The following is a 27,725-nucleotide window of genomic DNA, read 5'->3' as shown; positions in this document are numbered from 1 at the left end:
CAACCCAAACCATTCTGCAATTTTGTGATTCTCATTATCAACCTACTGTGTGGAATAACTTCTTGAATGGGACCGAATGATCTTGCTGAAATTATTTGGCTTCTCTTCTCAAATAAACAAGAATGTGCAGGGCCCAGATTGCTCTTCCTGGGGCATTGATAGGGATTGACACCAGCTGTCACACACCTGTATCTCATTTCAGGCCCTGAAGAGCAGCCGAGGCCAGAGAGTAAAAATCCCAGAATTATTAGGGCTGGAGGGGATTTCTGGAGATCATTCGTTTCAACCTCCCTGCCAAGGCAGGCACACCTGGGGCAGGTGACACAGGAATGCGTCCAGGTGGGTTTGAAATGTCTCCAGCGAGGGAGACTCCCCGCCCTCCCTGAGCACCTGTCCAGAGCTCTGCCACCCTCCCGGAGCGTTCTTCTCCTGCTGAGGTGACGCAGGAGCTGTGCAGGACGTAGGACAGGGAAAACCTACACGGGAGTGTGTGTCCAGTGCTGTACCCACCGCTGCAGTGAGAAACCCGGCCCTGCAGCACAGCCTGGCTCTTACCATGGATGAGGCGAGAGCCCTGCGGGCAGGGGGGCGCCGGGCGCGGGCCCAACACGGGCGCCTGCGAGGAGGGAGGGATGCTGCCATAGCCTGAGGGAGACGAGGACTAACAAGGACACAGCGGGAGCTCTAGACGGAGAGATGGAGTCCGGGACGGGCTGGGGACGTGGCGAGCCCGGTCTTACGGGGGCAAATGGCGTTTGGGCCGGATCCTACGGGGAAAAAGGGGATTTTGGGCCGAGCCCAAGGTCGGGCGCGGCGGCCATGACACCCTCCAGTTGGTTACCATGGCAGCAGCAGCGAAATCTCGCGAGATGTGCCGGTGCGGGCGATAGGTGGAGCACCTGATCTCGCGAGAGTTGCGCGGGGGAGGAGGTGAGGGGACGGGCAAGATGGCGTCGGAGGGCGACCTGGGCAGGAAGTGGGACCGGTGTGTGGCAGACTCCGCCGTCAAGCTGGGTAAGGGCGGGACGGACACGGCGGAGCGGGAGGGCCCGGGGAAGAGCGGTGGTGGTCCCCCCGGGCTCCCCGAACCTGGGAGAGCGGCCGCCAGCGTGTCCCCGCGGCGCGGGGCCCACTGTCCCCCGCCACCCCAGGTGCGCCTTAGGGCGGTTGTGAGCCCGGGAGGGGCTCGGGGTGTCCGGAGGATCCGCCCTCATGGCTGCCTCCGGCGTCGGGTGGAGCCGGCGGCCCCGGGCCTGGCAAGGTGACCTTGGCCGCGGGCTCGGACCCCTGGCGGGCCCGCTCCCAGCTCTGCGCCCCGGCCCGGCCCCGGCTTACCGCGCTCCGGGCGTGTTTGAGCTCTGGCTACTCCCTGTGCTGAAGGTAAGAGGTGTCCGCGGGAGATCTGCGATCCGTAGGAAATCTGGGCGGAATGAATGAGCGGCGGGCAGGCACCACCGGCTCCTGGCGTGCCCGACCTCGGCCGCCTTCGGCTTTGCTGCGCCGGTGGGTTTGGATCGGTGCGTGCAGAGCTGCTCACCCCGCTCCGTGTGCGAGGGGCTGCGTTTATTAAAGGCAATAGGCAGCGTGACACGCTGAGGGCTTTGGCACGTGTCACTTAGTGTGGAGTGTGACATTGAGAAGCGCCGTCCCTGTCCCAGCCCTGTGGCTCTGCCTGTTCGTCAAGCAAGGGAACAGTTCTGGTGGTTTTTTCCCGTATTTATTTGTCCTTAAAGTGAGAGTTATGCACGTGCCTCAGTTTTGTGCAGCAAAGCATTGCCGAGGTTTCACTGAGTGCTGTGAGGTGTAGGGGTGGTGGTGGCTGTGGTGGCAGCACCATGCTCACCCTGTGACCGACTGCAGAGTGACACCAGGCAGAGCTTGTGGCTTCACAAAATGTGTTTACAAAGCCAGATCTTCAAATGCAGTGTGTAGAGCAAGAAATGCAGTGTCTGACACAACATGTCGTCCCATGTTGGTGCAGATGTCTCTTTTAGAGCCATAAATAATATCTGGGAAATGTGAATGTTTATTTCTTGAGGCTGCAGGGGCCTTGTGCTTGAAAGCTGATGAGGAACTCGGGGGTTTTAGTTGCCTAATACTTTTCCATTAGAAAAGATGTTTAATAATTTTAAGTAAACTGAAACTTCCATTGTTTATAACAGACCTTTGAAAAGTGTCAAGTGCTCCAGAGCAGTGTTTTTCCTTATGAAATTCTACTCAGGTTTGTCTGACAAACATATCTGGACATGTTTATGTTTCCATAGCATTGGTTGCTTTATCATAAAATATTAAGTATGCCAAATTATAAACAAGAACTTGTTCCATGCTGCAGCTGTACATGTCAGAATCCTGTACATCCTCTGCCCTGGAGGCTGAAGGAAGTGGATACAGGGTTGATTTCACAGAATCCCAGAGTGGTTTGTGCTGGAAGGGACTTTACAACTCATCTTGTCCCACCCCTGCCATGGCAGGGACACCTTCCACTGTCCCAGGCTGCTCCCAGCCCCAATGTCCAGCCTGGCCTTGGGCACTGCCAGGGATCCAGGGGCTGCCACAGCTGCCCTGGGAAATCCTCACAGGGCCTTACCACCCTCACAGGGAAGAATTTTTCACATTATCCAACCATATCCTGCCTCTGTCATTGGGAAGCCATTCCCCCTTGTCCTGTCTCTCCAGGCCCTTGCAAACAGTTTCTTTCTCTCTTTCTTGTCAGCTCCCTTCAGGTACTGGAAGGCTGCAATGAGGTCACCCCAAAACCTTCTTTTTTTCCAGGCTGAACAATCCCATTTCTCTCAGCCTGTCCTCCCAGCAGAGCTGCTCCATCCCTCTGATCTTCCTGGTGCCTCCTCTGGACTCTCTCCAGCAGCTCCAGGTCCTTCCAGGGCTGGGGTCTCACCTCAGTGGGGCAGAGGGGCAGAGCCCCCCCTTTCCTGCTGCCCACGCTGGGGGATCCCCCAGGGCACGGGAGTTCCTGCCTGGGTCGTGTCCAGCTCTCACCCACAGCACCCCCGGGTCCTCCTCTCTGGGGCTGCTCCTGATCTCTTCATCCCTCAGCCTGGATTGGTCCTGGGGGCTGTCCTGAGCCACCTGCAGGGAAACCTCATGGGATTCCCATGGCTCACTCCTGGAGCTTGCCCAGGTCCCTCTGCACAGCCCTGTCCTTCAGGTGTGTGCAGCACTCAGCCTGGTGCCTGTCACCTCCTGTCCCCTGCCCTCAGCTTGGTGCCTGTCCCCTGCCTGGTGCCTGTCACCTCCTGTCCCCTGCCTGGTGCCTGTCCCCTGCCCTCAGCCTGGTGTCTGTCACCTCCTGTCCCCTGCCTGGTGTCTGTCACCTCCTGTCCCCTGCCCTCAGCCTGGTGCCTGTCACCTCCTGTCCCCTGCCTGGTGCCTGTCACCTGCACTCCTGGCTCTGCTGTGGACCTTTCATTTGGATTTGGTGTTTTCTTCCAGCCTGAGGGGGCAGCAGAAGAACGAGAGGCTGCTTTGCATTGTGCTCTGGGGCTCTGGTCTGAGGATTGCCAGTGTTGGCATCACGAGGATGAGCAGAGATCTCAGTCACATTCATGTTTTCCATCAGGCTGCCCAAAAGGGTCACCTGTGCTGCTGTCTTTATCTTCCCTCCAAACCCAGTGGGGTTTGGGGGCTCAGACATGTGGTTCTCTTCCTGTGTGAGGGCACTTTGCTGCTTTGTGTGCTTTTACAGTTGATCAGTAGCTGAAGCATTTGTGCTGGCAACCTCCTGCATGAATTGTGTGCTGACAACACACATTTTTCTGTGGTATCCCAGTGGGAATGATTGTTTTCTCTGCAGGGACATTAAAACTGTGAGTGCTTGGGTTGATTGGTTTTGTAATATTACTGCAAAGTTTGCTGGAGTTTCCAATATAAATTATCAAGGGTTGTTGTTGTACTGGAAAGAAAGAAGGAAAGAAAATAATTTTTTTTTACTCGAGGATTTAGTTGTTACATGGGATACAGGGCTTGGTAAACTTTGTCAGACTTTTCCTTTTGGTGGCCACAATTTCCTTCCCAAACACTCCTTTACATCCTTCCCAAGTGCTACAGCCAGGGAGATCTCCCCAGCCAATGCTGGGGAAAAACAAACATTGTGATTAGCTCAGTGTTTCCCATTCCAGACTCTCTAAATAAAGGGAAGCACTGCATTTCTGGAGCTGTGCATGCACAACATTTCCCAGTGTCTGGGAGAGCTGTGCACAGATAACTCCTGTGGATTAGTTTGAGGGCTGGTGGGACATGGGAAACAGAAAAGGGTGAGAAGGGGAGGTGAAGCTCCCAGGCTGGCTTTATTAACAAAAATGTGGTTTAAATTCCAGCTGGGGCTGTGCTGCCTGTCCTTAGCCCATCAGGATTCCCTGTGTAAGTCAGGGTTTGTCCTTAGCTCTGTTTGTAGTTGTGCAATACTGTTTTAGTTGGAGACCAGGCTCCTGAAAAAAACTTGATCTCCTGCCACTAAAGCTTCCAAAATAAATATTTATCTTGTGTTGCATCTTTTGAAATGCTGTATTATGTTTTGGAGCTCTTGGTCACTACCTGTGTGGATCTTGTAATTTAGTATGACCTTTTTCCTGTTAGCTCCAAACAGAGGATGTTGTCAGGCGTTGTTAGGACAGGATTTCATTTCAAAGAGTAGGTCAACCTTTTTATGCCTGCTCAGAACATTGAGCCATTGTTACATGGAGCTTGTGGTCAGCTCGTTTTTACTAGCATGATATTTATTTGTTTGCTAATGATGAGGCTGTATCCAGGTGGTTTTGTTCCTCTTCCATCCCAGAGGCAGTTGTGAGCTCAGTGTTTGTGTGCAGAGGCCTGGCTTGTGCTGTCTTAGCTGACCAGGGGGGTTCTGACAGACAATCCAGGTCCTGCTGGCTCTGGCTTTGCACCATCCTCAGAGCTTTTCACCCAGGCAGTCGTTTAAATAATTTAACTTCCTGTTCCTTTTTTTCATTCTGATTTTGATGCAGAAAAGCCGCTTGTGACTTTCTTACAGAAAACCTGTTTGTTTGGCAGGTGGGAGCAGAGACTTGAACTAGCCTGGCTTTCTTTTCCTTCCCAGCTTCCAAACCTTTCTCCATTTCTGTGTCCTCTGCAGCCTCCACAGCCATTTCTTCCTTTTCATCAGTTGAGCAGATGAAGTAAACACTGCTGTGGTCTTCCTCCATCCACCCTGCAGGCTCCAAACCCTGTTCAAAGGCTTGGTTTGTTTGTTTAACTGATTGATAGTTCATGGCTGTTTATTTGGAATTACAATTACTCACAGAAGATTGACAGAGGTGGTTTTTTGTTGAAAGGCTGTAATTTTGGACAAATTATTATTATGTGCTGTTTCCAGGGGACAGAGGCAATAAAGAGCAGTGTGGAAGAGAAGGAGGTTTAGGTGCCCTCATGCCTTGGTTTGTTTTGAAGCTGTTGTTGTTTTAAATGAGTTGAAGGCTGTAATTTTCCTGATACTGGAAGATAATCCTAGGGAAGCTGTTTGCTTCTTGACTTGTGTGTGTGAAGTTGCTGTGTTGAAGTTAATTTTTTTTTTCAGGAGAGAAATGTTTTGATGTATGTCTGTGATTGACCAAAATTCAGCCTGGAAGCTTGTAAATAACCCAGTGTAGTGATTTCATTTTCCTCTAATCCTCTGTTTTGACATCTGAAAATAAAATGCTTCTAATTTCCATTTAATAGGGATTTTTTTTAAGAGAAAAGGGCACTTTGAATTCTGCAACTGTTAACATGATTTCTTCTGCCTTTCATCATCTGGTCTGCTTGAATAGCTGTTCTGTTAATGGCAAGGATGAAATTGTATTGTTTGTGTCATTCCACAGATTGAATATTTCAGAAAGAATCATTGTATGGATTGTAATGTCAGTATTTTTAAATAATCCTTCACATGGTTATGAGTAGGATAAAGTCAGTCTATATAATGATAAAACTTGATTACACTTTCTGAAAACTGGATTAGACTTTGTCTAAATATACAAAAATCCTGAAATTCCTGTTTTGAAGTGTTTTTTTGCTTGGCAGTTGTATCATGACCATCCAGGCTTGGCTACCAGGCCAGAAGGCTTGTTCCCAATTCCTCTGGGGTTTTGTTTTTAATGCTGGAGAACATGGATACGATGTGAGCACCCAGCTGCATTGTTGTGTGAGCTTTGCTGGAACCCCAAGTTATTTTTCCTGGTCTTACAGAAGATCCAGCTCTACTAGTTGTGTCTTGCAGCAGAGCAAGTAGTGTAAATATGAACTGCTCATGGCTCAGGCTGTGCAGGGAGGCAGTACAGACAATAAAAAATGTTTTCCTTGGAAGAGGTGGGCAGTGCTGTTCTGAGAATAGGCTTTTAGTCCAAAATCTAACAGCAATTTTTAGTAATGATGTTAGCAGAGCTCTGAATACAATGTCCATTTACAAATTAGAGGCTGTTATCTTCTGTTGGAAGAAAAAGACAGGAAACTCTTGAGGAACCCAGGTCTCCTCCTAAGTGCTTTGTGTCCTGCTGTTCCCTGGCTGGCTCTGGGTGAGCCAGGGAGCTGTGCCCTGTGGGCTGTGCCCCAGCAGGAGAGAGCAGAGCTGTGACAATCCATCTGCAGCCTCTGCACAGCCCAGGCCTCCTGAGCCCCAAACACCCAACTTCTGAACCTCAGCCTTGGTGGGTGCATTGATGAGGGGCATGCAGTGATATCCTGAAGTTTGCTCCTTGAGAACTTCCAGCAGTAAGTGGGAACAAGACTTTGCTGGGTTTTTATATCAGAAGCAGTTTTCTGAGAAAATCCTTTCAGGGCTGCTGGCACATCCTTGGTGAAAATAAATGAATAGTGAGAGGTTTGAGAAGGATCAGGCTCCTTTTCTGTTCACTCCTGCCAGTGAGACACCCCTGGAACTCTCCTTGCTCTCAGTTGTCTCTGTTTCTGAGCTGGGCCAGCAGACGTCAGTGCTGGCAGCCTGTGCTGGGTGGGTGTGAAGCAGCAGCACTGCCAACCCTCACAGCTGGGCTGCAAAAGCCCTGAGAGTGGTGTTTACTCCTGCTAAACCTTTCTTTTCAGCAATGTTACTGTTTTTATTAGCAGAACATGTAATTGCAGTAAGACAAGGTATTCCTGTCAGAGGGGTGCTTTCTGTGTTATGAGAAAATTGCTGATTTCTTATCCAGGAGCTTCTAAAGCAAGCACAGCCCTGATTGTCTAAAAGCTTGGTGCATCACTGATCACAGAATCCAGAATGGTTTGGGGTGGGAGGCATCTAAAGCTCATCCAGTCCAGCCTGGCCTTGGACACTTCCAGGGATGGGGCAGTCCCAGCTTCTCTGGGAAATCTGTGCCAGGGCCTCCCCACCTTCACAGGGAAGTGGCACTGTGTGAGAGCAGCTTCCACTCCTGTCCCCTTCCCTTTTGAAGGAGGGAGAAAACCTTTGTGCCCTCAGGTCTCACAGTTCATTCACCAGGCTGTGCTGTGAGGTTGGATTTCTGGTGCAGGGTCACTGTAGGGTGAGGCTGTGATGTTGGAGTTTCTGGTGCAGGGTCACTGTGCTGTGAGGCTGTGATGTTGGAGTTTCTGGTGCAGGGTCACTGTGCTGTGATGTTGGAGTTTCTGGTGCAGGGTCACTGTGCTGTGATGTTGGAGTTTCTGGTGCAGGGTCACTGTGCTGTGAGGCTGTGATGTTGGATTTCTGGTGCAGGGTCACTGTGCTGTGAGGTTGTGATGTTGGAGTTTCTGGTGCAGGTCACTGTGGGGTGAGGCTGTGATGTTGGAGTTTGTGGGGCAGGGTCACTGTGCTGTGATGTTGTCATGTTGGAGTTTCTGGTGTCACTGTGGTTCCTGGGGACATCACAGACCTTGGTGCTGCTGCCTGTGCCTCTGCAGCAGTGCTGGTGTTTACCCAGGGTTTGCCTTTGAGCAGCACTTGACCTGACCCTGAGTGCTTAAGGGTGAAAGCAAGCCCTGAAAGCATGTTGGGATTTTTTATTATGATGATATTTGGATATTAATATTTTGTTATTCCAATTTTTCTCTGTTACTACAGTTAGATGCTAGTATAAAACAAAACTCTCCTTTTTTCTGCTTCTTTCTTGAGTACTTGGTATATAATTTCACTGTGTTTTCTTCTAGTGTTCATGCTCATTTTTCTGTCTGCTCTGCAAACAATCCACACCACAGGGGAGATGGGAATGAAAGCTTCAAAGTTGGTGTTTGAAGAAAATCTGATTCCTGCCACTAAGACCTTGCAAAGAGTCTGCTTGAAATTAATTCTCTCTGTAAATAAGTGATTTCATGGTCTCGGATTTCTAACTGGTGCTAAGTGCTGTCCTGTGAAGCCCTGGTGTACGAAGGCAGCTTCCCTCCACATTTTTACAAAGCAATTCTTTATGTATCTTGTCAGAGTGGGATTGGAGGCTGAAGCTCTCAGTTTTGTATTAGTGTGTGTGCAATGGCAAAGGAAAAGAACAGCTTTCGTTTTGGAATTAAGTAATTGAAAACCTTCCAGCTGCTATAGTAACAGCAGCACATCTGCCAGATGTCAATGAGCATATTTTAATCCTTCTATTTTAAGTTTCAAGCTATTGAAGCAAAGTACATCTAGGTGTGGCTGTGTTAGTAGCTGCCTCAGCCTGCAGCTACTTGGGTAGCCTAGGAAAGAACCGTGTAGGATCACTGTTGGAGTGACTGCTGATTAAATTTATAGAAAAAGCTTTTCCCAGATGTTCTTACAGGGCAGGAGCCCATCCTGAAGATTTGTGTTTCTCTCTGAGACACTTTTATGATGTCCTGTTGGGCATACAGCGTGTGCTCTCCTGCGTGTTAGATTGATTGGAGGTACTGGGAGGTTTTTCTTGGAAGATGTAGGAGCCAAAAAAGGAGAAAGAAAGAGTTTTGGTGCCTGGGCTTGCTGCCTAATGCCAATTCCGTGTGGCTGTGCTGCACAGGGGGAGCAGGGCTGAGGTGTCCTCACAAGTGTCCTGTCCCCTGTTGACACTGTAAATGAGTTTAGGCTGCAGTGATGAATGTGGGCTGGAAGAGGCTGTTTTTCTAGTTAAACATTTTAAACTGTCAGAGAAGGTGAAAAATGGGTTGTACTCTTTCCTGTGGCCTTTTCCTCCAAAGAGTCTGTCAGGCAAGAAAGGGAGGGAAAAAGTGCCTGGCGTGGATCAAGCCCTTTGCTTTTCCATGTTCGTTTGTTTTTATTGTAAGATAAACCTTTCATGTTTCATTGTTATGAAGTTAAAGCCTGGCCTAGAGGTGCTGATCTTTAGGAGGAACAGCTGGAGCATCCCCTGGTCAGGTGGGAGGCTCTTTGAAGCGACATGTTGCCTCTTTAGGAGGAAATGGAGCATGTGAGAACTTAAACCTGTAAAACTCATCAGCAGCTCTGCCATTGTTTATCTCTGCTGTAACTTTATATAGAATTAAAGTGAAATGCATTACTTTGCTCCCGAGGCAAGATGGTTTTGCTCCCCCTTGGTCTTGGAGACACAGGAAATGACCACATAACCACAAATACTTTCTAGTGGAATGAAGATGAGTGACAAACTTCCCACAGAAAGAGGTTTTAGCCAGACAGGCTAAGGAATTAAATGTAGCTGAAGGCTCTGGTTTGGAGTTAAAACCAACTCCTGACTGCTCAAGCCAAGTAGAAAAGAGCAGATGCTGTACATGCAGTGCCTGGTGTGAGGGGCAGAGCTGGTGTTCCTCGTGGCCAGGGCGTTGTGCTCACAGGCTGTGCCTCAGGAAAGGGGTGACCCAGGCTGCCTGGCAGATTAGCAAAGCTCAGGTGCTTTTTTGGCTTTGTTTCTCAAGCTGCCTTCTTGCACAGAAGGCCAGAACCCATTAGCTGTCAGATCTCCTCCTTCACTTCTCTGTAGCATTTCCATTACTTAAAGCAAGGTCTTAGCCATCCTCCCATCATTTTTTGGTACTCATTGTTGCTGTAGACTCCTTACAGCTGGAATAAAGTGCAGTGATAGCACAAAATTGCACAAAAATGCATTTGCATGAAGAAGAACAATCCTTTCAAATGAGCTGCTTCAGAAAAAGCTTCCTTAAGGCAGAGTAGTTTTTCCTAAGCCAGTCATGCTGGACCACATCTGTTTAACAGTGGTGTTGGTGTGGGGGAAGGCCAAATTTGTGTTTTAGACTTAGTCTGAATTGCAGTTGACATAAATAATAAATTCTTCACCTTTTAAGTGTATCCTGTAGCTTCCCCCATGGCCAACAGGAAGCAGCATTGATGGCATGTGAGTGCAGCCTTTACAGAGGGGCTGTAATGTCAGAGAACATCTGAAGGAGGTGAAGAGAATACGAGATAATGATAATTTCTGGAAGTAAATGGAAAGAAATGTATTAATTATAGCTGCTTCCTTAGTGCAGAGCTGTGTTAATGCAAGACAGGAAGCAATTCAGCACCAGGCTGGTGAGGAGAACGTGGGTTTGACTGGTGACATGGAAAATGTGGTGACATTAGAAACTGCCCAGGCTATGCATGGAGATGATGCAGGATTTGTCATCCTGTACATGATTTCTCATTGATTAGCTAAGCTGTTTGGATTGGCAGGGGGATCTTCCCAGGGACAGCAAGTGTAGGACAAGGGTTGCTCCCTCATGGCAGGGCTGCTGAGCTGGGCACTTCAGACAGTCCTGGTACTGCCTGAGCAGAGAGAATCCCTCCAGCAAATCCTCATCAGCTCTGAGCAGCCCAGAGCAAACCAGCTCAGTAGGGACTGGCAGAGGATGCAGGCCAGGGCACCAACCAGGACGGGTCCTGGAGGAGAGTAATAATCCTGGGTGGCATAATCACTGGGAGAGCCAGCAGCAGCTGCACTGCAGCCCTGGAGGGCTCTGCTGGGGCTTGGAGGGTGAGCTCTGAGGGAACATTGATTGGTGAACATTGCTCAGTGCTCAGCTCTCAACGAGCTGCTCCAAGGAGTCTCTTACTGTCTGAAAGGCACAAACCCCGAAGCTCTGAGCAGACACCCGAGGATCCCAGACTTTCCCTTGGCTGTGCAAATGATTAGGGTGAAGGCCTGACCTTTAGTGCAGCGCTCAGGCTCTGCGGTGTCTGGGGAGTTATGTCAGCATTGCCTGGCAGCGGTCAGAGCTCCTCCTGCTTGTTTTGTACGCCTGCTCCCCATTGTAATGACCTGGTAAAGTAGTTACCTCTGGCACAACTGACAATCTGTAGTAACATGAAAAGGGCTTTCAAAGCCTTTTCCAGCTCTCAGTAAATACACAGAGTAAAGTGCTAACAGAGAGTGAAGGTGGGGTGCTTTGCTCAGATCATGTTTGCTTACCTCTGCCCTAATATTCAGGGGTTTATCATCAACAAAAACGTGGGATGCTTAGTTAAGGTACAAGGTGGTGCATCCTAATGTACTGAGCATGTCAAGTATTCTTTGCTAGTCTGTTCTTCAATACAAACTATCAATATATTTTTTACAAGGAAAACATTTTGAAGAGCACAAGGAAACTTAAAAAAACAAAAAACCAGCATCCTATATACCACGAGAGTACAGGATTCCTTGGCATTGTTCTGTACTCAACCCAGTAACTAATGCATTCAACAGGACCATGTGCTTTTAGGAATATAAAAAAAGGATGTATTTTAATTAGCAAACTCATAATATTTAATTTCTTGTGTTGAAAGGAGAGAGTTGAAACCTATAACAGGATGTGTTTGCTGCAAAATAAACCTGAAGCTGTTGGTTTGTTTTTTTAATGAGGATGTGCATGACTGATTTTTTTTCTTTTTTCAAACTTCTGTACTTTCGTGCCTTATCTAAAGTTCTTCTCTTCAGTGGACATAATTAAAGGTAGAATTTGCCCACTCAGCTGCATGTTTTCACTATGATATTTATTGGGTCCTGAGAGGAGTTTTGCAGACTTGCCTGACATCTTACATAAAATCATTAGCTCACCTTCCAAGGAAAGCAAAAGATTATTTTTAAATATGCTGAGTTTTTTTAGTGACGCTGAATAATTTTGTTTCAACTGCTGCAGTTATTTCTATGTATAACATAAGGATGTGAAAAGTCATTCATTCCTAATGTGTTTAAATATGCTCCATAATGAATGTTGGGGATGTGAAAGATAAGCAGCCTGGAGCTTTCTTTGTAAGGTATAGGGTAACACAAAGCTTCAAAGTTCTGCTGCCCTCGGGACACACATTGAAGCACTTAAAGTAGTGAGATAAACGAAATACAATGAGATATTCATCTGCAGAATCTGAAGCTCAAGGACACAATAAGTTTTCATTTAAAATGTTTCTCATTTGCTGACAATGAGCCAAATAAATTTTGATTCCACATTGTAGATGGTGACAGAAATTCAGGAACTTTCCCTAGGATGAGAGTCTGGTTTTTTCCCCAGATATTTCTGATAATGTACTTATTACATATGTTGGGACTCTAATGTGAATTAGCTGCTTACAGTTACTTAAGAAAACAAGAATTGGTTTTTTCAGATTTGTTATGTAAGAACTCTCTGGTTGGGTGTGCTGAAATAACATGTAGCTGGATAGTCATAGTCTGATGTTCATAGTCTGATATTCCTGAGTTGGAATCAAGACTTACTGTAAAGAACTAAATCATTTTCCATGACTTTGCTTTATCTTTTTCCTCACCCACTGCATTTCTTCTTACAGGTGCTGGATTTGGACTAGGAATTGTTTTCTCAGTCATCTTCTTCAAGAGTAAGTACAGTGCATTAATCTTGGCTGCCTGGCTTCCCCCTGTCCCTCTGTTGTAGGTACAGCTAGAAGCCTTTGAGGCATGTAGAAGTTAATCAGCTTGTTAGACCAATTCTTCCATTGTTTGGCCTGTCTTTTCCATTGAAATGGAGTTCCCAAAACTTGCAGCTGTTGTGTAACAAGGTTGTTATCCATGGCACCTCCCTGAGCTCCTCCTGTGCTCAGCTGGAATCCTGGAATGGCAGGAGAGCCTGAGCCAAATCACTGGAGCTGTGTCTAGACATCAGTGTATGCCAGCCTCACCAGGGCTGTAAAACTGATCTTAGTTCTTCAGCTGGGCTTTAAAACAGAATCAGGTTCAGTAATGCCTTGAATTCAGACATTGCTCTCTGTTAAGTTCTAAACACATGTTCCTGTTCCTCTTCTTCTTCTGTAGTGGGCTGGTTTGGAGGATGTTCTACATAACAAACAGCTTTCCTTGACTTCACATTTTCCTCTGTGCTTGCCTCTTCCACAGGAAAGACATGGCCTATTGCATTTGGGTCAGGGATGGGGTTAGGAATGGCTTATTCCAATTGTCAACACGACTTCCAGTCTCCATATCTCCTCCATGGCAAATTTGTAAAAGTAAGTATCAACATGTCTGGTTTGGCACTGCCCAACACCAGGTACCCAGGAGAGCCTGGATTACCCTCCCCTGTCACAGCTGGGCAGAGGAGAGAGAAAAGAAATAACAAAAGGTTCATGAGTTGAGATAAGGACCAGGAAAAAACACCTCAAGGGCAAAACAAGTTCAACTTTAAGTTGGAAAGTGAATTTATTACTAGCAAAATTAGAGGGGGATAATGAGAAGTAAAATAAGGCCTTGAAACACCTTTTTGCCCCCAGCCCCTCTGTCCTTCCCACCCACAGCACAGGGGGGCAGGAGGGTGGGGATCTTGGTCAGTTCATCACCTGAGGTTTTCTTCCCTTGCTCTGGGAGAGGAGTCCTTCCCCTGTGAGACCCTGGGGTCCCTCCCACAGGAGACACTTCCCCATGAACCTCTCCAGCATGGCTCCATTCTCAGGAGCAGCAGTCCTCCCAGCACTGCTGCAGTGTGGGTCCCTGCTATGGGCAAACACTCCCCCCAACACTGCTGCAGTGTGGGTCCCTGCCATGGGCAAACACTCCTCCCAAAACTGCTGCAGTGTGGGTCCCTGCCATGGGCAAACACTGCTCCCAACACTGCTGCAGTGTGGGTCCCTGCCATGGGCAAACACTGCTCCCAACACTGCTGCAGTGTGGGTCACTCTTCATGGGCAAACACTGCTCCCAACACTGCTGCAGTGTGGGTCACTCTTCCATGGGCAAACACTCCTCCCAGCACTGCTGCAGTGTGGGTCACTCTTCATGGGCAAACACTGCTCCCAACACTGCTGCAGTGTGGGTCACTCTTCATGGGCAAACACTCCTCCCAACACTGCTGCAGTGTGGGTCCCTGCCATGGGCAAACTCTCCTCCCAACACTGCTGCAGTGTGGGTCCCTGCCATGGGCAAACTCTCCTCCCAACACTGCTGCAGTGTGGGTCCCTGCCATGGGCAAACACTCCTCCCAACACTGCTGCAGCCTGGGTCACTCTTCATGGAGTGCAGTCCTGCAAGGACACGCAGCTCCAGTCTGGCAGCAGGGCCCTCTCCCCATGGGATCTTTCCACTGGAGCACAGCCCCCTCCAGGCACCCACCCACTGCAGTGTGGGCACCTCTGCCACAGGCTGGGGGGGATCTCTGCATCCCCAGGGATCCCCAGGGGCTGGGGGAGATCTCTGCATCCCCAGGGATCCCCAGGGGCTGGGGGGGGATCTCTGCATCCCCAGGGATCCCCAGGGGCTGGGGGGGGATCTCTGCATCCCCAGGGATCCCCATGGGCTGGGGGAAATCTCTGCATCCCCAGGGATCCCCATGGGCTGGGGGGGATCTCTGCATCCCCATGGGCTCTGGGTGGATCTCTGCATCCCCAGGGATCCCCATGGGCTCTGGGTAGATCTCTGCATCCCCTGGGGATCCCCATGGGCTGGGGAGGGATCTCTGCATCCCCTGGGGATCTCCACAGGCTCTGGGTGGATCTCTGCATCCTCTGGGGATCCCCAGGGCCTGCAGGGGCACAGCTGCTCCAGCCTGGCCTCACCATGGCTGCAGAGGAATCCTTGCACCAGCACCTGGAGCAGCTCCTCCCCCTCTTTCTCCACTGGCCTTGGTGTGTCCATGTTGTTTCCCTCACATGTTCTCACCTCCTCCTCTTCTCTGGCTTGAAGAAAAGCTGTGCACCTTTGTTTTGGTTTTCTTCTTAAGTCTTTATCACTGCTTTATTGAAGTCACATTATCCATTTACATGGGTGTTCCTCTGCCTGTTCCAGAGGAGTGCTAGTAGGAGGAAACTTGTGTTGCCAAAGCTGGAATGCTCCCCTGTTCTTGAATATCTGGTGTGTTTAACAGTAGATTTACTAGACTGAGTACATGGAATTAATTGAACAGATCCTGCAGGTAGCTTTTCCCACAACCTGAAAACACAATAAAAATACATGTCAGAAAAGCAGAAAAACTAAACTGCTGTTAAGGTTCTTCAGACTTTAAAAAGAGATGAGCTGGGAAGGAACTGAGAGTCACGTCAGGTACATCTGCCTGTGAAGGCAGATCTTTGATCTTCTGTTGGGTTTTGGGGGGTTTTTCAATATGAAGACAATGATCACTTTTAAGTTTTGTGGCTTGTTTGTCTGCACAGTAATGTAGTAGTTGTACCCTGTAAGCAGTTTTGAAGAGGATCATTTCAATGAGTTCAGTATTAACACTGAAGTAAAATGTTTTAAAATATTTTACCATGCTGAAGTAAGCTTTTTAAGAATGGATTAATTAGCAGGAACCATTTGTGCAGTCACAAACGGACTCCATTGGTGTTTTCTTGGTTCCTTCATGTGTCAGAGCTGGGGCTGTTCTCATGGTAATTTATCCCTGTGGCACCTGGAAGCAAAAGGAATGTGTGTGTGTGTTTGTGTGTGTGTGTTTGTGTGTGTGTTTGTGTGTGTGTGTTTGTGTGTGTGTGTTTGTGTGTGTGTGTTTGTGTGTGTGTGTTTGTGTGTGTGTGTGTTTGTGTGTGTGTGTTTGTGTGTGTGTGTTTGTGTGTGTGTTTGTGTGTGTGTGTGTGTTTGTGTGTGTGTGTTTGTGTGTGTGTGTTTGTGTGTGTGTGTTTGTGTGTGTGTGTGTGTTTGTGTGTGTGTTTGTGTGTGTGTGTTTGTGTGTGTGTGTTTGTGTGTGTGTGTGTGTTTGTGTGTGTGTGTTTGTGTGTGTGTGTTTGTGTGTGTGTGTTTGTGTGTGTGTGTTTGTGTGTGTGTGTTTGTGTGTGTGTTTGCGCGCGTGCGCGTTTGTGTGTTTGTTTGTGTGTGCGTGTGTTTGTGTGTGCGTGTGTTTGTTTGTGTGTGCGTGGGTGTGTTTGTGTGTGGGTGTTTGTGTGTGGGTGTTTGTGTGTGTGTGTTTGTGTGTGTGTGTTTGTGTGTATGATTGTGTGTGTGTGTTTGTGTGTGTGTGTGTTTGTATGTTTGTGTGTGTGTGTGTGTGTGTGTGTTTGTGTGTGTGTGTGTTTGTGTGTGTGTGTTTGTTTGTGTGGGTGTTTGTGTGTGTGTATTTGTGTGTGTTTGTGTTTGTGTGTGTGTGTGTTTTTGTGGTTTTTTTGTGTGTGTGCTTTGGATCCACAGAGCCATGGCCTGGTTCAATGCTTTCAGTGCCACTGCTGGAGGGGCATCACAGCACATATTTACAGTTCCTTTAAGTAACTTTAAGGTACTTCAGGAAGTATCAAGGTAAAATATTCTGCCAGGGGCTTCTCATGCAGGAGCCAGGGTGCAGAATTCCCTCCTGGAGGGCTCCTCTGCCTGCTCAGGAGGCCTGCAGGCATTTCCAGCCTTCTCCTGCTGCTCGTAGAGCTGCAAGTTGAGCCCAGTCCTCCTTGATTTACTTTTTTTTTGCAGATGAGCTTTTTTACTTCTTTTACAGTCCTCCTGTTTTACTTTTTTGCAGATGAGCTTTGGCCAGCCTCCTGCAGCCCCACCAGACATACCTGCTTGCAAATATTCTCTCCAGCTGCCTGTTAAAGGGAAACAGTAACAAGATTCTCCAACAAATAAAATCTTTGGAGAGCAATATAGAGAAACTGGCTTGGATGCAGCTGCTCAGCATTGCCAGCTACTGCCCAGAATAAAAACTCTGTAGCTCTTGTGGCTGGATGTGTTAACATTAAAATGTGTTAGTAATCCACACCATCCTGAGGGTGTTCCTCCAGTTTATGTCTCCAAAAAAAAGCTGGAGTGACATGACTGTGGCTTCATGTGAGTGCTGAATGACTGCTCACATGTTCTGAGAGAGCCTCTTTCATTCAAGGATGCTGGTTCCTAGGGGTGTTGGGCAGCAGAAAACACTGTCTGGTCAGCCTAGGAAGGGATTTCCTTTGGATTAAGGACTAATGTGGAGCAGGGTGGTCCTTGGAAGCATGAGCTAACTGGAAGGACATGCATGGCACAAGACAAACAGTTTCCAGTGCAGTCTCCATGACTTTCTCTGGCACAAAGAGGCTGAGAGAGAGAAAACACAGATGAAGCCATCTAATGGTTAATGTCATTAATTCCCTCCCAAATGTCATGTCATGGGTAATGGCTCCAGGGTTATTACAACAAAATTATTTCATTTCTCTTGGTTAGGAACATGGAAGATATTGTTGCATTATCACTCATCTGATTTTTTCCCTAGAAAAATTTGCTATAACTAAACTTTGTAGGATTTCCTTTACAAAACTTAAGTTCTGTTCAAATGCTAACTTGTCAAAATGATAGAATCTGCAAGAAAATTGCCTTTATTAGACAGAAATGTAACATGGATTAACTTGGTCAAAATTATTTCTAGTTTTCTGAGCCTGTCAAGTTCACAGGATCACAGGAGAACTCGAGTTGGAAAGGACTTGAGGGAGGTCATGGGGGTTGGCTGTGAGGTCAGACCAGGTGACTCAGTTGGGATTGTTGATTCTTCAAGATCAAGTTCTTGATTCTGACTCCTGAGTCAGAATGAGAGAGGACAGAGGACCTTCAAGATACTGGATAATCAGGAGATGTCACAGTGACTTTGCAGCTGTTGTAACTTGGCTCATCACACTGCCCATCCTTTGGGTTAGACATTCCACCATGAAACCCCAACCCCAGTGCAGGAGCCACTCATCTAGACCAAAAGAATACTTAAAGTGCAGCAGAGTTCTAATTTGTGGTCAGAATATTCTGAGTTTTTTAAGTAATTTGATCAAGTGGTTTTTATGGTGACTTCAGCAGAATTCAAAATCAATGTGTCACAATTATTTCAAGGCTTAAAATGCTATGGCTGTGAATTACACAGCCTAGATGTCTTTGCAGAATGGAAAATATCCTAGTTTTCAGGTTATTTAGCCTGTATTATCACCCAAACCTCACAGGTCCTGTACTTTGATAGGAATGTGGATTTATATTGATGTGCAAGAACACAAGAACACAACTTGCAGCCTTTCCTCTTGCTCTTTGTGGCTTTGATCTCAGTCTGATTTCTCTTCAGCCTGTGAAGAGTTAACTTGACCAATAATGTGGGGTTTGTTGAAGTATTCAGTTTATCAGAATGGAGAATTATGCATGAAAACAGCTGCTTAATTCCTCCATCTACACCCTCTTGCTTTAGCAAAGGGTGAAAATGCTCCCTTACCCTCTGAAATGTTACAGAGCTCCGTGACTTGCTTTACATCCTGCAGCACCTTCCATGTCAGGAACCCAAATGGCTTTTTAATAATAGAAGCCTTCTTGCTTTACAGGAACAGTGACTAATGGCTGAGACTATCCCAGTGGGAAGGAAGGAGAAATCAATGATTATTCCTCAGGAATACTGAAGTGCCCCTGGAATAAGCCAACATTCTTCAGTAACGATCACCAGTAACTCTTTATACTCCAACAAACTGTTTCTGTCTATGAAACAAAGATCTGTTGCTTGTTTTGTATCGTGTCTGAAAAGTGCAAGGAAGAGCTCTTCTGGGAAATAAATAAAAGAAAAATGGCCTTCTCTGGTGTGTTGACTTTGTATGTGAGTGAGAGAGAGGGAGAATGGAAGGAGAGAACTTCCTTTGGAGTAGCCAGCAGCTGGGACCACCTGGGCCACTGGGAGAGCTCCTCAGCAAAGCCAGCGTCGTCTGTTCCTCCCCAGGCCTGAGAGCAACCCCCATCCACCATCCAGTTCAAAGAAGCATTCCCACCTCATAAATCACCCTCTAGACCCCTGCTGCTTGTGTCGGTGTTTGGAGAGGAATATAAATACTCCTATGTCCTGTTTGTACAGTTGCCCTTTAAAATTGGGATTTTGTCCTCTCAGAAGAGGCAGAATCCAAACTGTGTGACGGATGCAGCAAGGCCCTGCTGTCTCTTGTAGCTTTGGGTCATGGAGTGACCCCTGTTTGAAACTTCCCAGGACAGTGGGTGAGTTAAACACGTCCTTGTGCCATCTGGCTCTCAGCTTACCCTTTAGGCTGATTGTTTTTGCACCCCTCTTCTGTGGGAGAGCAGAGAGGTTTCAGTGTCTGGCAATGGGTCACAACTTCTTAGAGCTCTTCATTGCCTTGGCAGGACACTGCTCCAGGCACTCCCTTTACCTCCACCGCAGTCCTTGAGCTGCCTTGTTGGCACATTGCTGCTGCTCTTCCCCTGGCTCAGAAGCTTGTCTGCACTGCTTTACTCAGACCATTCTCTAGCTCTGGAGATGACTCTCAAGGATCCCTTTCCTTTGTCCCACACTTGTGTGCTGTCCATGTAGCACAAGGAGTGAGTGCATGGCTCCAGACGTGGTGTAGGTTGGTGCAGAACTTGCCTGCACTGAGAGCCTGTGGTGCTGCTTGGTGAGTGCTGAGAGATGGAAAAGTGACAGAGCAACTCCTCCTGTTCTGCACAGCAAATAGGAGAAAGGAAAACAAGTTGTGTGATTGTTGTTTTTTAAACCGTGCCAGGAAAGGAAGGGGAAGGACCGAGGGGTAAGCTGGAGTTCAGAGGCTTGAGAAACTCCTTATCTTCCAGGCCTGAGGTGTGGGTGCTGCTGCAGCCCTGCATGCCCACCTCTCCTGGGCACTGCTCTGTGGATCCTGCACTCTGAGCAACGTGTTGAGCTGTGCCCAGAGTCAACAGACGCTGAGGAGCTCGCCTGGAGCAAAGGACTTGTGAAATAAAAGAGCTCCAGTGCCAGAGCAGCATTAAGATTGTCAGAGCATGATACCATCCAGGACCATTGCTCCAGCATGTCCTGGTTTTTCCACCTCCTCCCTTGCCGGACTGCATTCATCAGTCAGGTCAAAACAGCTTATTGAAAACAGGATATCTTTCTTTCTTCCCAATTTTGAATCATTTTATCCAGCCCCAATTTTTAATTTGAACTATGTACTTTGGAGCCATAGCTCCTCTGTGGTTTGGAATGGGGTTTTATTGAGCTCTCTGTGTGTGTGCTGCAGCCTGGGAAGCCAGTGGGATCTGCTGGAGAGAGGAGCAGCAGCCTGGGCAAGGCCCAGGAGAACCAAAGGCGGTGGCAGCACCTCACACAGTGACTGTCAGTGTGCAGAGAGAGCTTCAGCTCCTGCTCTGTCCTTCAGGCTGATGATGAGTTCAATTTTTATTTGGGGTCCCTGGTAACGAGTCATCCTGCCCATACATGCTCTGCTCCAGCTCAAATGTGACTTCCTAGAGTTAATTCTTACTGTGGGCTGCTCTGGCCTGTGATCAGGTGATTCTTCTGGCCCTGGAACTCAGAGATATCCATGATAGATATCAATTCCCAGTGTGTCCTTTACTGCTAGAGTGAGAACAGTCACAACAAAGGTGATCAACATGGGTGAGTGTGGAAAATATGCACAATTCTAAAAGTGGAATTTAAATTTGTCATTGCTCTTTAAATAGGATAAAAGCTTAACCTTTTGGTTTTCTTCACAGCTGCCTTGCTTCTTGTTGTCTGTGTTGATGTATATATATATATATATGTATATGCACATATAACTACCACGTGAAGAGTCTGTATTTGTTTTGCTTTATTTAATTAAAGATGTATTATCCCAAACCTATTTTTGAACCTGTCCATGTAAGCTGTGCAAAATATCTTCTTGTGAGGACAGGTCTCCTTTTTCCTTCTGTGGAAGGAGCCTGTACCCTTCCCAGCTGAGGCTGGAGTAGGAATGGTTTCCTGCCTCTTAATTTCTAATTGCATAAATGGAAGGGGGAAAAGTGGAAATTCTAAGTACCAAAAGGCATGTTAAATTTAGTATAATACACTCATCTGGAAACTATCACATTTTTCCTTCTTTCTTAAGCCTGCTGAAATCATTGCTTCATCTGTGGCGTGATTTGGATCGGGACCAAAAAGTGCAAACAAGATAGGGCTGAAAAAGGCAGGTGTCCCTACCCAAAGTTAATGAGACCTTTTAGGAGAGAACTTGTATCCCAATTGTAATTGGAGTATACAGTGAGTAAGGAAACCATATCACTACCCAGGAGAAGGGGAGAAAAAAAAAGAAGCTGTTTGCTGACTAGAACTGGTTTTGAACGTTTAACAACTCCCCAAGTGCTCGACTGACCACAAATCTGCCTCTTTAACAGCTTGATTAGATGTCTGCTGAGGCTTTGAGATGAATAAACAAGTCACGGAAAAGCAGAGACAGCGGGGAAAAAAATATCAAGCTGCTTTTGTATTGTTTATCCGAGCTGTTCATGTTTGATCAAGATACCGTCATTGCTTTGTGTTCCAATCCTGCCTGGAGCCGTGGCCAAGAGCAGGACCTGGCTGTATGTGGTGCTGTACACACAAATAAAAACCAGCCTCTGCCCTGGAGAATTTACAAACTAAACAGATGGGCTGCAGGGAGGTAGGAGGGTTTGTAATTCCCATTCTAGAGATGGGAGAAGCTGTAGGCAAGGTCAGGGAGAAGTCGTGCAGGGAATGTGGTGTGCAGCCAGACCCTGACTGAGTCCAGCCCATCCTTCCCAACTGGTTTTTCACATGGTGGTGGAGTCTCAGGGGAAGGCTGCCCCTCACAGACTGGGAGACTCCAGAAGTGTTTGTGCCACCCTTTGCTATTTTCAAATTGCCTCAAATTCTTACTGGCAAGTCCCTGAGAATGTCAGGAATGATGTTTTACTGTCCAGAGACTGATATCTTACGGAATCACTGGTAGGTGTAAACCACTGTGATCCTCAATATTGACTTTGGTGATAATCTGAATCTGATAAGCAGAGAAAATACTGAAATGTATTCCCAGTCCTTTGTGCCTCATGGACAAGGACACTGCTGTGTTATCAGAACATAAATACAATACCAGGAGAAAGTCAATGCCTTAGTGAATCTACCTTAAATATGAATTTAGGCAACAGACTGAGAAAGAGGGAGGATCAAGGAGACAGCAGCATTCCAGTACCATTGAATCATGAAGTGGTTTGGGCTGGAAGAGACCCTAAAGCCCATCCAGTGCCACCCCTGCCATGGCAGGGACACCTTCCACTGTCCCAGGTTGCTCCAAGCCCTGTTTAACCTGGCTCTGGACACTTCCAGGGATCCAGGGGCAGCCACAGCTGCTCTGGGCACCTGTGCCAGGGCCTGCCCACCCTCACAGGGAAGAATTTCACCCAGTATCCAATTTAAACCCACTCTCTTCTAGTTTGAAACCATTTCCCTTGTCCTGTTGCTCCAGGCCCATGTCCAAAGTCCCTCTCCAGCAGTGGAAACAGAGCAGTGATGGTGTAACTCAACTCTTCCAGCGAGTTCACAGGGATGGTTCTCCAAAGGAGGAGGAATTGGTTTCCCAGCTGTTTTTCTTGGGTTCCCTCTGAGTTTGGGAGCAATGTAAAAGAAATGACAAAGGTGCTGGTTTGCAAATGCAAATTCTGGGTGCACAAGTGGACTGAAGGTGACAGGTTGTTGTGATAGTGATGTGCCATGAGGTACAGGTGATGCTGCAGCTGGAAGGGAGAGGCTTCTGGAGCTGGGGAACCCCTGATCCATGAGTGACCTGCTGGGAAAACCCCATTTTTCAGCAGGTTCTGACCCAGCAAGGCACTGCTGACCCTTCTTTCACTGTGAGCTGGCAGGATTTGGTACCTACCCCCACACCACACACACCCCCAGTAAGAAATAAACTTTCTCCTTGTCTCCCACCCCACTCCTGCCTTTGGAAGTAGGACTGGTGCAAATTTTGGCATGCCAGCTCTGTAGGCAGCTGGATGCAATGTGCAGTGTGTCTGCACTGCTCTGAGAGTCCAGCCTATAGCCCACCCACAGTGAAATGCTTAACTGAGCCTGAAGCTAAATGGGAGCACAGTTTATGGAAATTCAGCTGTGGATGGCCGTGCTCTTGTGCCTTCTGGCTGTCAGCACTTTGCTGTACAGCACTGCAGGCTGCTGGAGCTGCATTTTCCTCATGGTGCTGGATACCCACCTCCTGGAGCTTATAAAGATGCTTAGAAAGTTGCTGGTGACTAATAAATCACTCTTCATCTCCTGGCTTTATTGGTGGTGCTTGTAAAGCCTCCAGCTCTGCGTTAGGAGTGGATGCCCCTTCCTGGAAAAGGTCATGCCCTGATCAGTTCAAATTCACTTCATAAATCATGCAAAGGAGTGTGTTTCTTTTTAGAGGTTTTAGAGGATATTCTTCCTCCCCCTCAGTGCTGCACTTGAAGTTGTTAGCAGTGATAAACAGCTAAACCCAAACCCATGGCTGCTCCCCTGAGCTCTGCATTCCCTCTGGATTTGGACTGAAGGACCTGGAGCTGCTGGAGTGAGTCCAGAGGAGGCACCCAGGGTACCAGAGGGAGGGAGCAGCTCCACTGTGGGGAAAGGCTGGGATTGTTCAGCTTGAGGAAGAGGAGGCTCCAGGGTGACCTAAGTGTGACCTCCCAGTGCCTGAAGGAGCCAACAGGAAAGATGGAGAGACACTGTGGGCAAGGGCCTGGAGTGCCAGGACAAGAGGGCAGGGTCAGATGGGATCTTGGGAAGGAATTCTACCCTGAGAGGGTGGGGAGGCAATAGAGCAGGTCGTGTTTGTAATTTTAACTAATTATCTGGAAGTAAATATGAAAGGGTGGCAGACAAATAACTGCTATTGGTTGGGATGCTGTGTAAGTGAAAAAGAAAGTGGGGCAATGTAGGTTTTGGCCCAGACAAATGTGAAGTTCAGCATCCAGGTGCAACAAACACTGATAATACCTGGAGATGGCACAGCCTGGGGGTTATGGAGCCCTGGGAACTGAAGGGATTGCTGCAAACAGGGAGAGGCACAGTGAGAAGAAGCAAGGGCTGGAGGCTTAGGCTTGAGGCACTGAATTACAGACTGGGATGAGCTGGGAGAGCCTTGGGAGGATTTTCCAACTCCCGAGGTCTTAAATGGAAGTTACTGAGCTCCACCTGGGAGTGACTGGGGGAAATCAAATGACTGGAACACACGTGGGTCCAGATCTGATGATCCAACTGTGTTTGTTGGCCGTAAATTCTCTGAAACTTGTAAGGCCACAAAGGTTGCCTGCAGAATTCCTGGTTTCTGTCTTGTGGCTTAATCTGAACTAAAGGCAGAGTGTTCTTAGCTGGAGGACCCTGCTCGTAGACACTCCCTGAAGATCTCCCTGCTGTGGACCTCAGAGGGAACACAACCTATTTCTGTGCTGTTCTTGCTGCTTTGTTCCTCAGCTCCTCCCTTTTGGATTGTTTTCCTTGGGTTTGTTTGAGGGAATGGCTGATGGTGTGAGCTCCCCTTGCTCCTTTTTCCAGGCACAGGGCCCATTTTCTGTTTCATTCTCTCTGAAGATGCCATGGTTCCCAAGATAATCTGTCAAGAGATGGCTATTTCATACGTCAATAAATACATCTTTGGATGATGGATGGGAGCCTGGGGCTGGAGCTGCAGGAGGGTTATTGGGATGGGAGTGGAGGTGCTGGAATGGCTGCAGGGAAAGCCCACGGGGTCCTGCTGTTTGCACCACAGTCTGGGCAGGCAAAGTGACTGCACCGGCTTCTTTTAAGGCCTGAGAAATAATTCCTTTAAATCTTTGGGAGCATCCTAGCAGGCCACATGCTTGTGGGAGGCTCCAGTTTACTATCTGCAGAGTCATGGATTTTATATCCATATTAGGTATAAATAGAGGTAGGCTGGCAGATAGAGGCAAGGTCACTGTGACTCCTCCGAGCACCGGATGAGCCCACGATTCTTTCACTGGGGCTGCACATTTAACTCTTGTCGTGCACTGCAGCAGCCACTGCTGCCAAAATTAAAACCTGAATGATGCAGAGCTGGTCTAACACAGATGTCTCAGCCTGTTCAGGAAAGCTGTGATAAGCTGACAACTCATGGCCACTTTCATTTTATTCCTCATCAGCTGCAGTTATAGTCTCAAAAATCCCAATCCTGCTCCAGGGCAGGAGGAGAGGGAGGCATTAAGCAAATTTCTCAGGGTCACACATTTCTGATGTTATGAACCAGACCCTTTAAATTATGAAAATCACAGTATCACTTTAAGAACAGTATTTGAATTTGTACTTTGGAAGGTGGGGGGATTGTGAGCTGAGGGCTTTAATCTGCTAACAAATGCAGATATATTCTTTTTTCTTAGTCGTCCTAAGTCTAAACAACACTGACGCTTGCTGTAGCAGGATTTTGAAAAACTGGCACTTTAAGGTCTCTGATTTTGGATGCTTTTCTTCAAGGCCAGAGACTTTGTGCATGAGGCTGTTCCCATGCAAGAGCAGTGCAATATTGCTCTGTGAGTCACCCTGTTTCAGGCGGGTGCTGGTTTCCTTTCAGTAATGTGCAAAATGTTCCCTGCACACATGTGGATGTTCTAAGTTTGTCCTGCTGGTTGACAGTTTGGAGGAGCTTTGGTGCCAGAAGTGTCTCTGAACACACACAAGCACCTATTGTGACGAGGCCTGAGCTTGGCTGGGGCCTTCAGGCAGTGCTGCAAGAAAAATAATTAATTTAATAAGAGGTTCTGAGTGATTGCAGCAGGGGGAAGTTGTGCAGCAGAGAATAAGATGGTTATCAGAGGGAATTTAACTGGTTGTAATGGAGGTGGAGGAAACTGGTTATTTTTGAAGTAGAAAGGAAAAAAAAAGCTGTTTGAACTCGTAGGGATGAGGGCACCTGCAAATGAAGCCCAACAGTCAGAACTGCCCCTGCAGACATGAACTGAATGAGAGGAGGATTGTGCATGGCCTGAGCTGCTGGGGAAGCCAGGGAGGGAGGAATGGAGGGGCCTGGAGTGTCTGGGAGCGGGGAGTGATTGGGCAAGGTGAAAATGAAGTGATTAAACACACTTGGACTTGCTCAGGGATGGGAGGGGAAGGGTTTTATTGCTGCCCCAGGGCCCCAAAATGCATTGGCACGGCACAGAGAGAAAGCACTAACGCCAGTGACCAGGGGAGGGAAGGGGACACTCTGCAGAGTGGAAGGCAGGGCAAGGCAGGGCTGATGGGATTAGAGGAAGCAGCTGGCTGGAGTCGCAGCCTGCAGGAGCTGCATTCCCGGCCCGGGCAGGAGAGGAGCACCCCGCTGCCCAGCCGCATTCCAGGGCACTGCTGAGCCCAGATGTTTGCTAATGGGCCCGATGAAAAACCCTTTTCCTTCACTCCTGAGCAGTCCCTGCCAGCCAGGTCTGGCCCCAGGTCTGGCCCTGCAGCCCAATCCAGCCAGATTCCTCCAGGGCTGCTGCCTTTCCTCTGCTGCACTGGGGAACCAGCACAGAGCTCCAGTCTGGGCTCCTCAACGTGATGGAGGCTGCTCCACATTCCTGCCCTGGCTGGGCCTTCCTTCCATGGCTCCACACATTCCTGCTCTGGCTGAGCCTTCCCTCCATAGCTCCACACAATTCCTGCTGTGGCTGAACCTTCCCTCCATGGCTCCCCACATCCCTGCCCTGGCTGAGCCTTCCCTCCATGGCTCCCCAATTCCTGCCCTGGCTGAACCTTCCCTCCATGGCTCCACATTCCTGCCCTGGCTGAACCTTCCTTCCATTGCTCCCCACATCCCTGCCCTGGCTGAGCCTTCCCTCCATGGCTCCACACAATTCCTGCCATGGCTGAGCCTTCCCTCCATGGCTCCACATTCCTGCTGTGGCTGAGCCTTCCCTCCATGGCTCCACACAATTCCTGCCATGGCTGAACCTTCCCTCCATGGCTCCCCACATTCCTGCTGTGGCTGAGCCTTCCCTCCATGGCTCCCCACATTCCTGCTGTGGCTGAGCCTTCCCTCCATGGCTCCACACAATTCCTGCCCTGGCTGAGCCTTCCCTCCACAGCTCCACAATTCCTGCTGTGGCTGAGCCTTCCCTCCATGGCTCCACACAATTCCTGCCCTGACTGAACCTCCTGTCCATGGCTCCACACAATTCCTGCCCTGGCTGAACCTTCCCTCCATGGCTCCACATTCCTGCCATGGCTGAACCTTCCCTCCATGGCTCCACAATTCCTGCCATGGCTGAGCCTTCCCTCCATGGCTCCACACAATTCCTGCCATGGCTGAACCTTCCCTCCAGCCTCTCCCTGCACGCTGTGAAGCTCAGGGGGTGCTCTGGGGGTCTGAAGGAGCAGCGGGTGATAAAATGAGAGCAGGCTCCTGGTACTAAAGTGATTTCAGCATTTATTATAATAAAAGAAAGGCCTGAAGCAAGGGGGCCCAGGCCGAGCAGGAGCATTCCCGTGGAGGAATGCTGCAGTGCCGGCGCTGGGGCTGCTCAGCAGCGATGTGCCCGGTGTTCCATGGGGAGCAGCACAGGTTCACTGGGTCAGAAGCCCCTTTTTATCCTGTTTTCTGTCCCTTTGGATTGGTTTCTGTTCGGATCCTTCATTTGCATGAAGGTTTAAGGTGCTTTATTGGCCATTGCAGCTCTGTCCAGGCTGGCTCATGGTGCACTTTACTGAGCTGTGTTATGGTACCTTGAGTACTGTATTTCCTATTACTACCATTTTAACCCCTTTTTTACAATATAATAACCGAACTAACA

At 48.3% G+C, this 27,725-nt stretch overlaps 1 protein-coding gene across 2 annotated transcripts; it reads left to right on the top strand.

The window, feature by feature from the left end:
- Positions 1–871: 871 nt before the first annotated feature.
- Positions 872–18,777, top strand: MICOS10 (mitochondrial contact site and cristae organizing system subunit 10). Of its 2 annotated transcripts, none has more exons than XM_077190147.1 (4): positions 872–1,014; positions 12,638–12,685; positions 13,200–13,309; positions 16,732–16,973. In XM_077190147.1, the coding sequence occupies exons 1-4, from the start codon at positions 948–950 to the stop codon at positions 16,816–16,818; spliced, it is 312 nt and encodes a 103-aa protein (XP_077046262.1). In that variant the 5' UTR covers positions 872–947; the 3' UTR covers positions 16,819–16,973. The 2 variants fall into 2 exon arrangements, with proteins under 2 accessions (XP_077046262.1, XP_054503711.1); XM_054647736.2 differs by lacking the exon at positions 16,732–16,973 and adding an exon at positions 18,533–18,777 and having other exon boundaries at positions 876–1,014.
- Positions 18,778–27,725: the final 8,948 nt, after the last annotated feature.

This window comes from Agelaius phoeniceus, chromosome 24, assembly GCF_051311805.1.
Source record: "Agelaius phoeniceus isolate bAgePho1 chromosome 24, bAgePho1.hap1, whole genome shotgun sequence".
Classification (NCBI taxonomy): domain Eukaryota; kingdom Metazoa; phylum Chordata; class Aves; order Passeriformes; family Icteridae; genus Agelaius; species Agelaius phoeniceus.
Note: the sequence above shows the minus strand (reverse complement) of the source record. Positions and strands in the feature narration are given on the sequence as shown.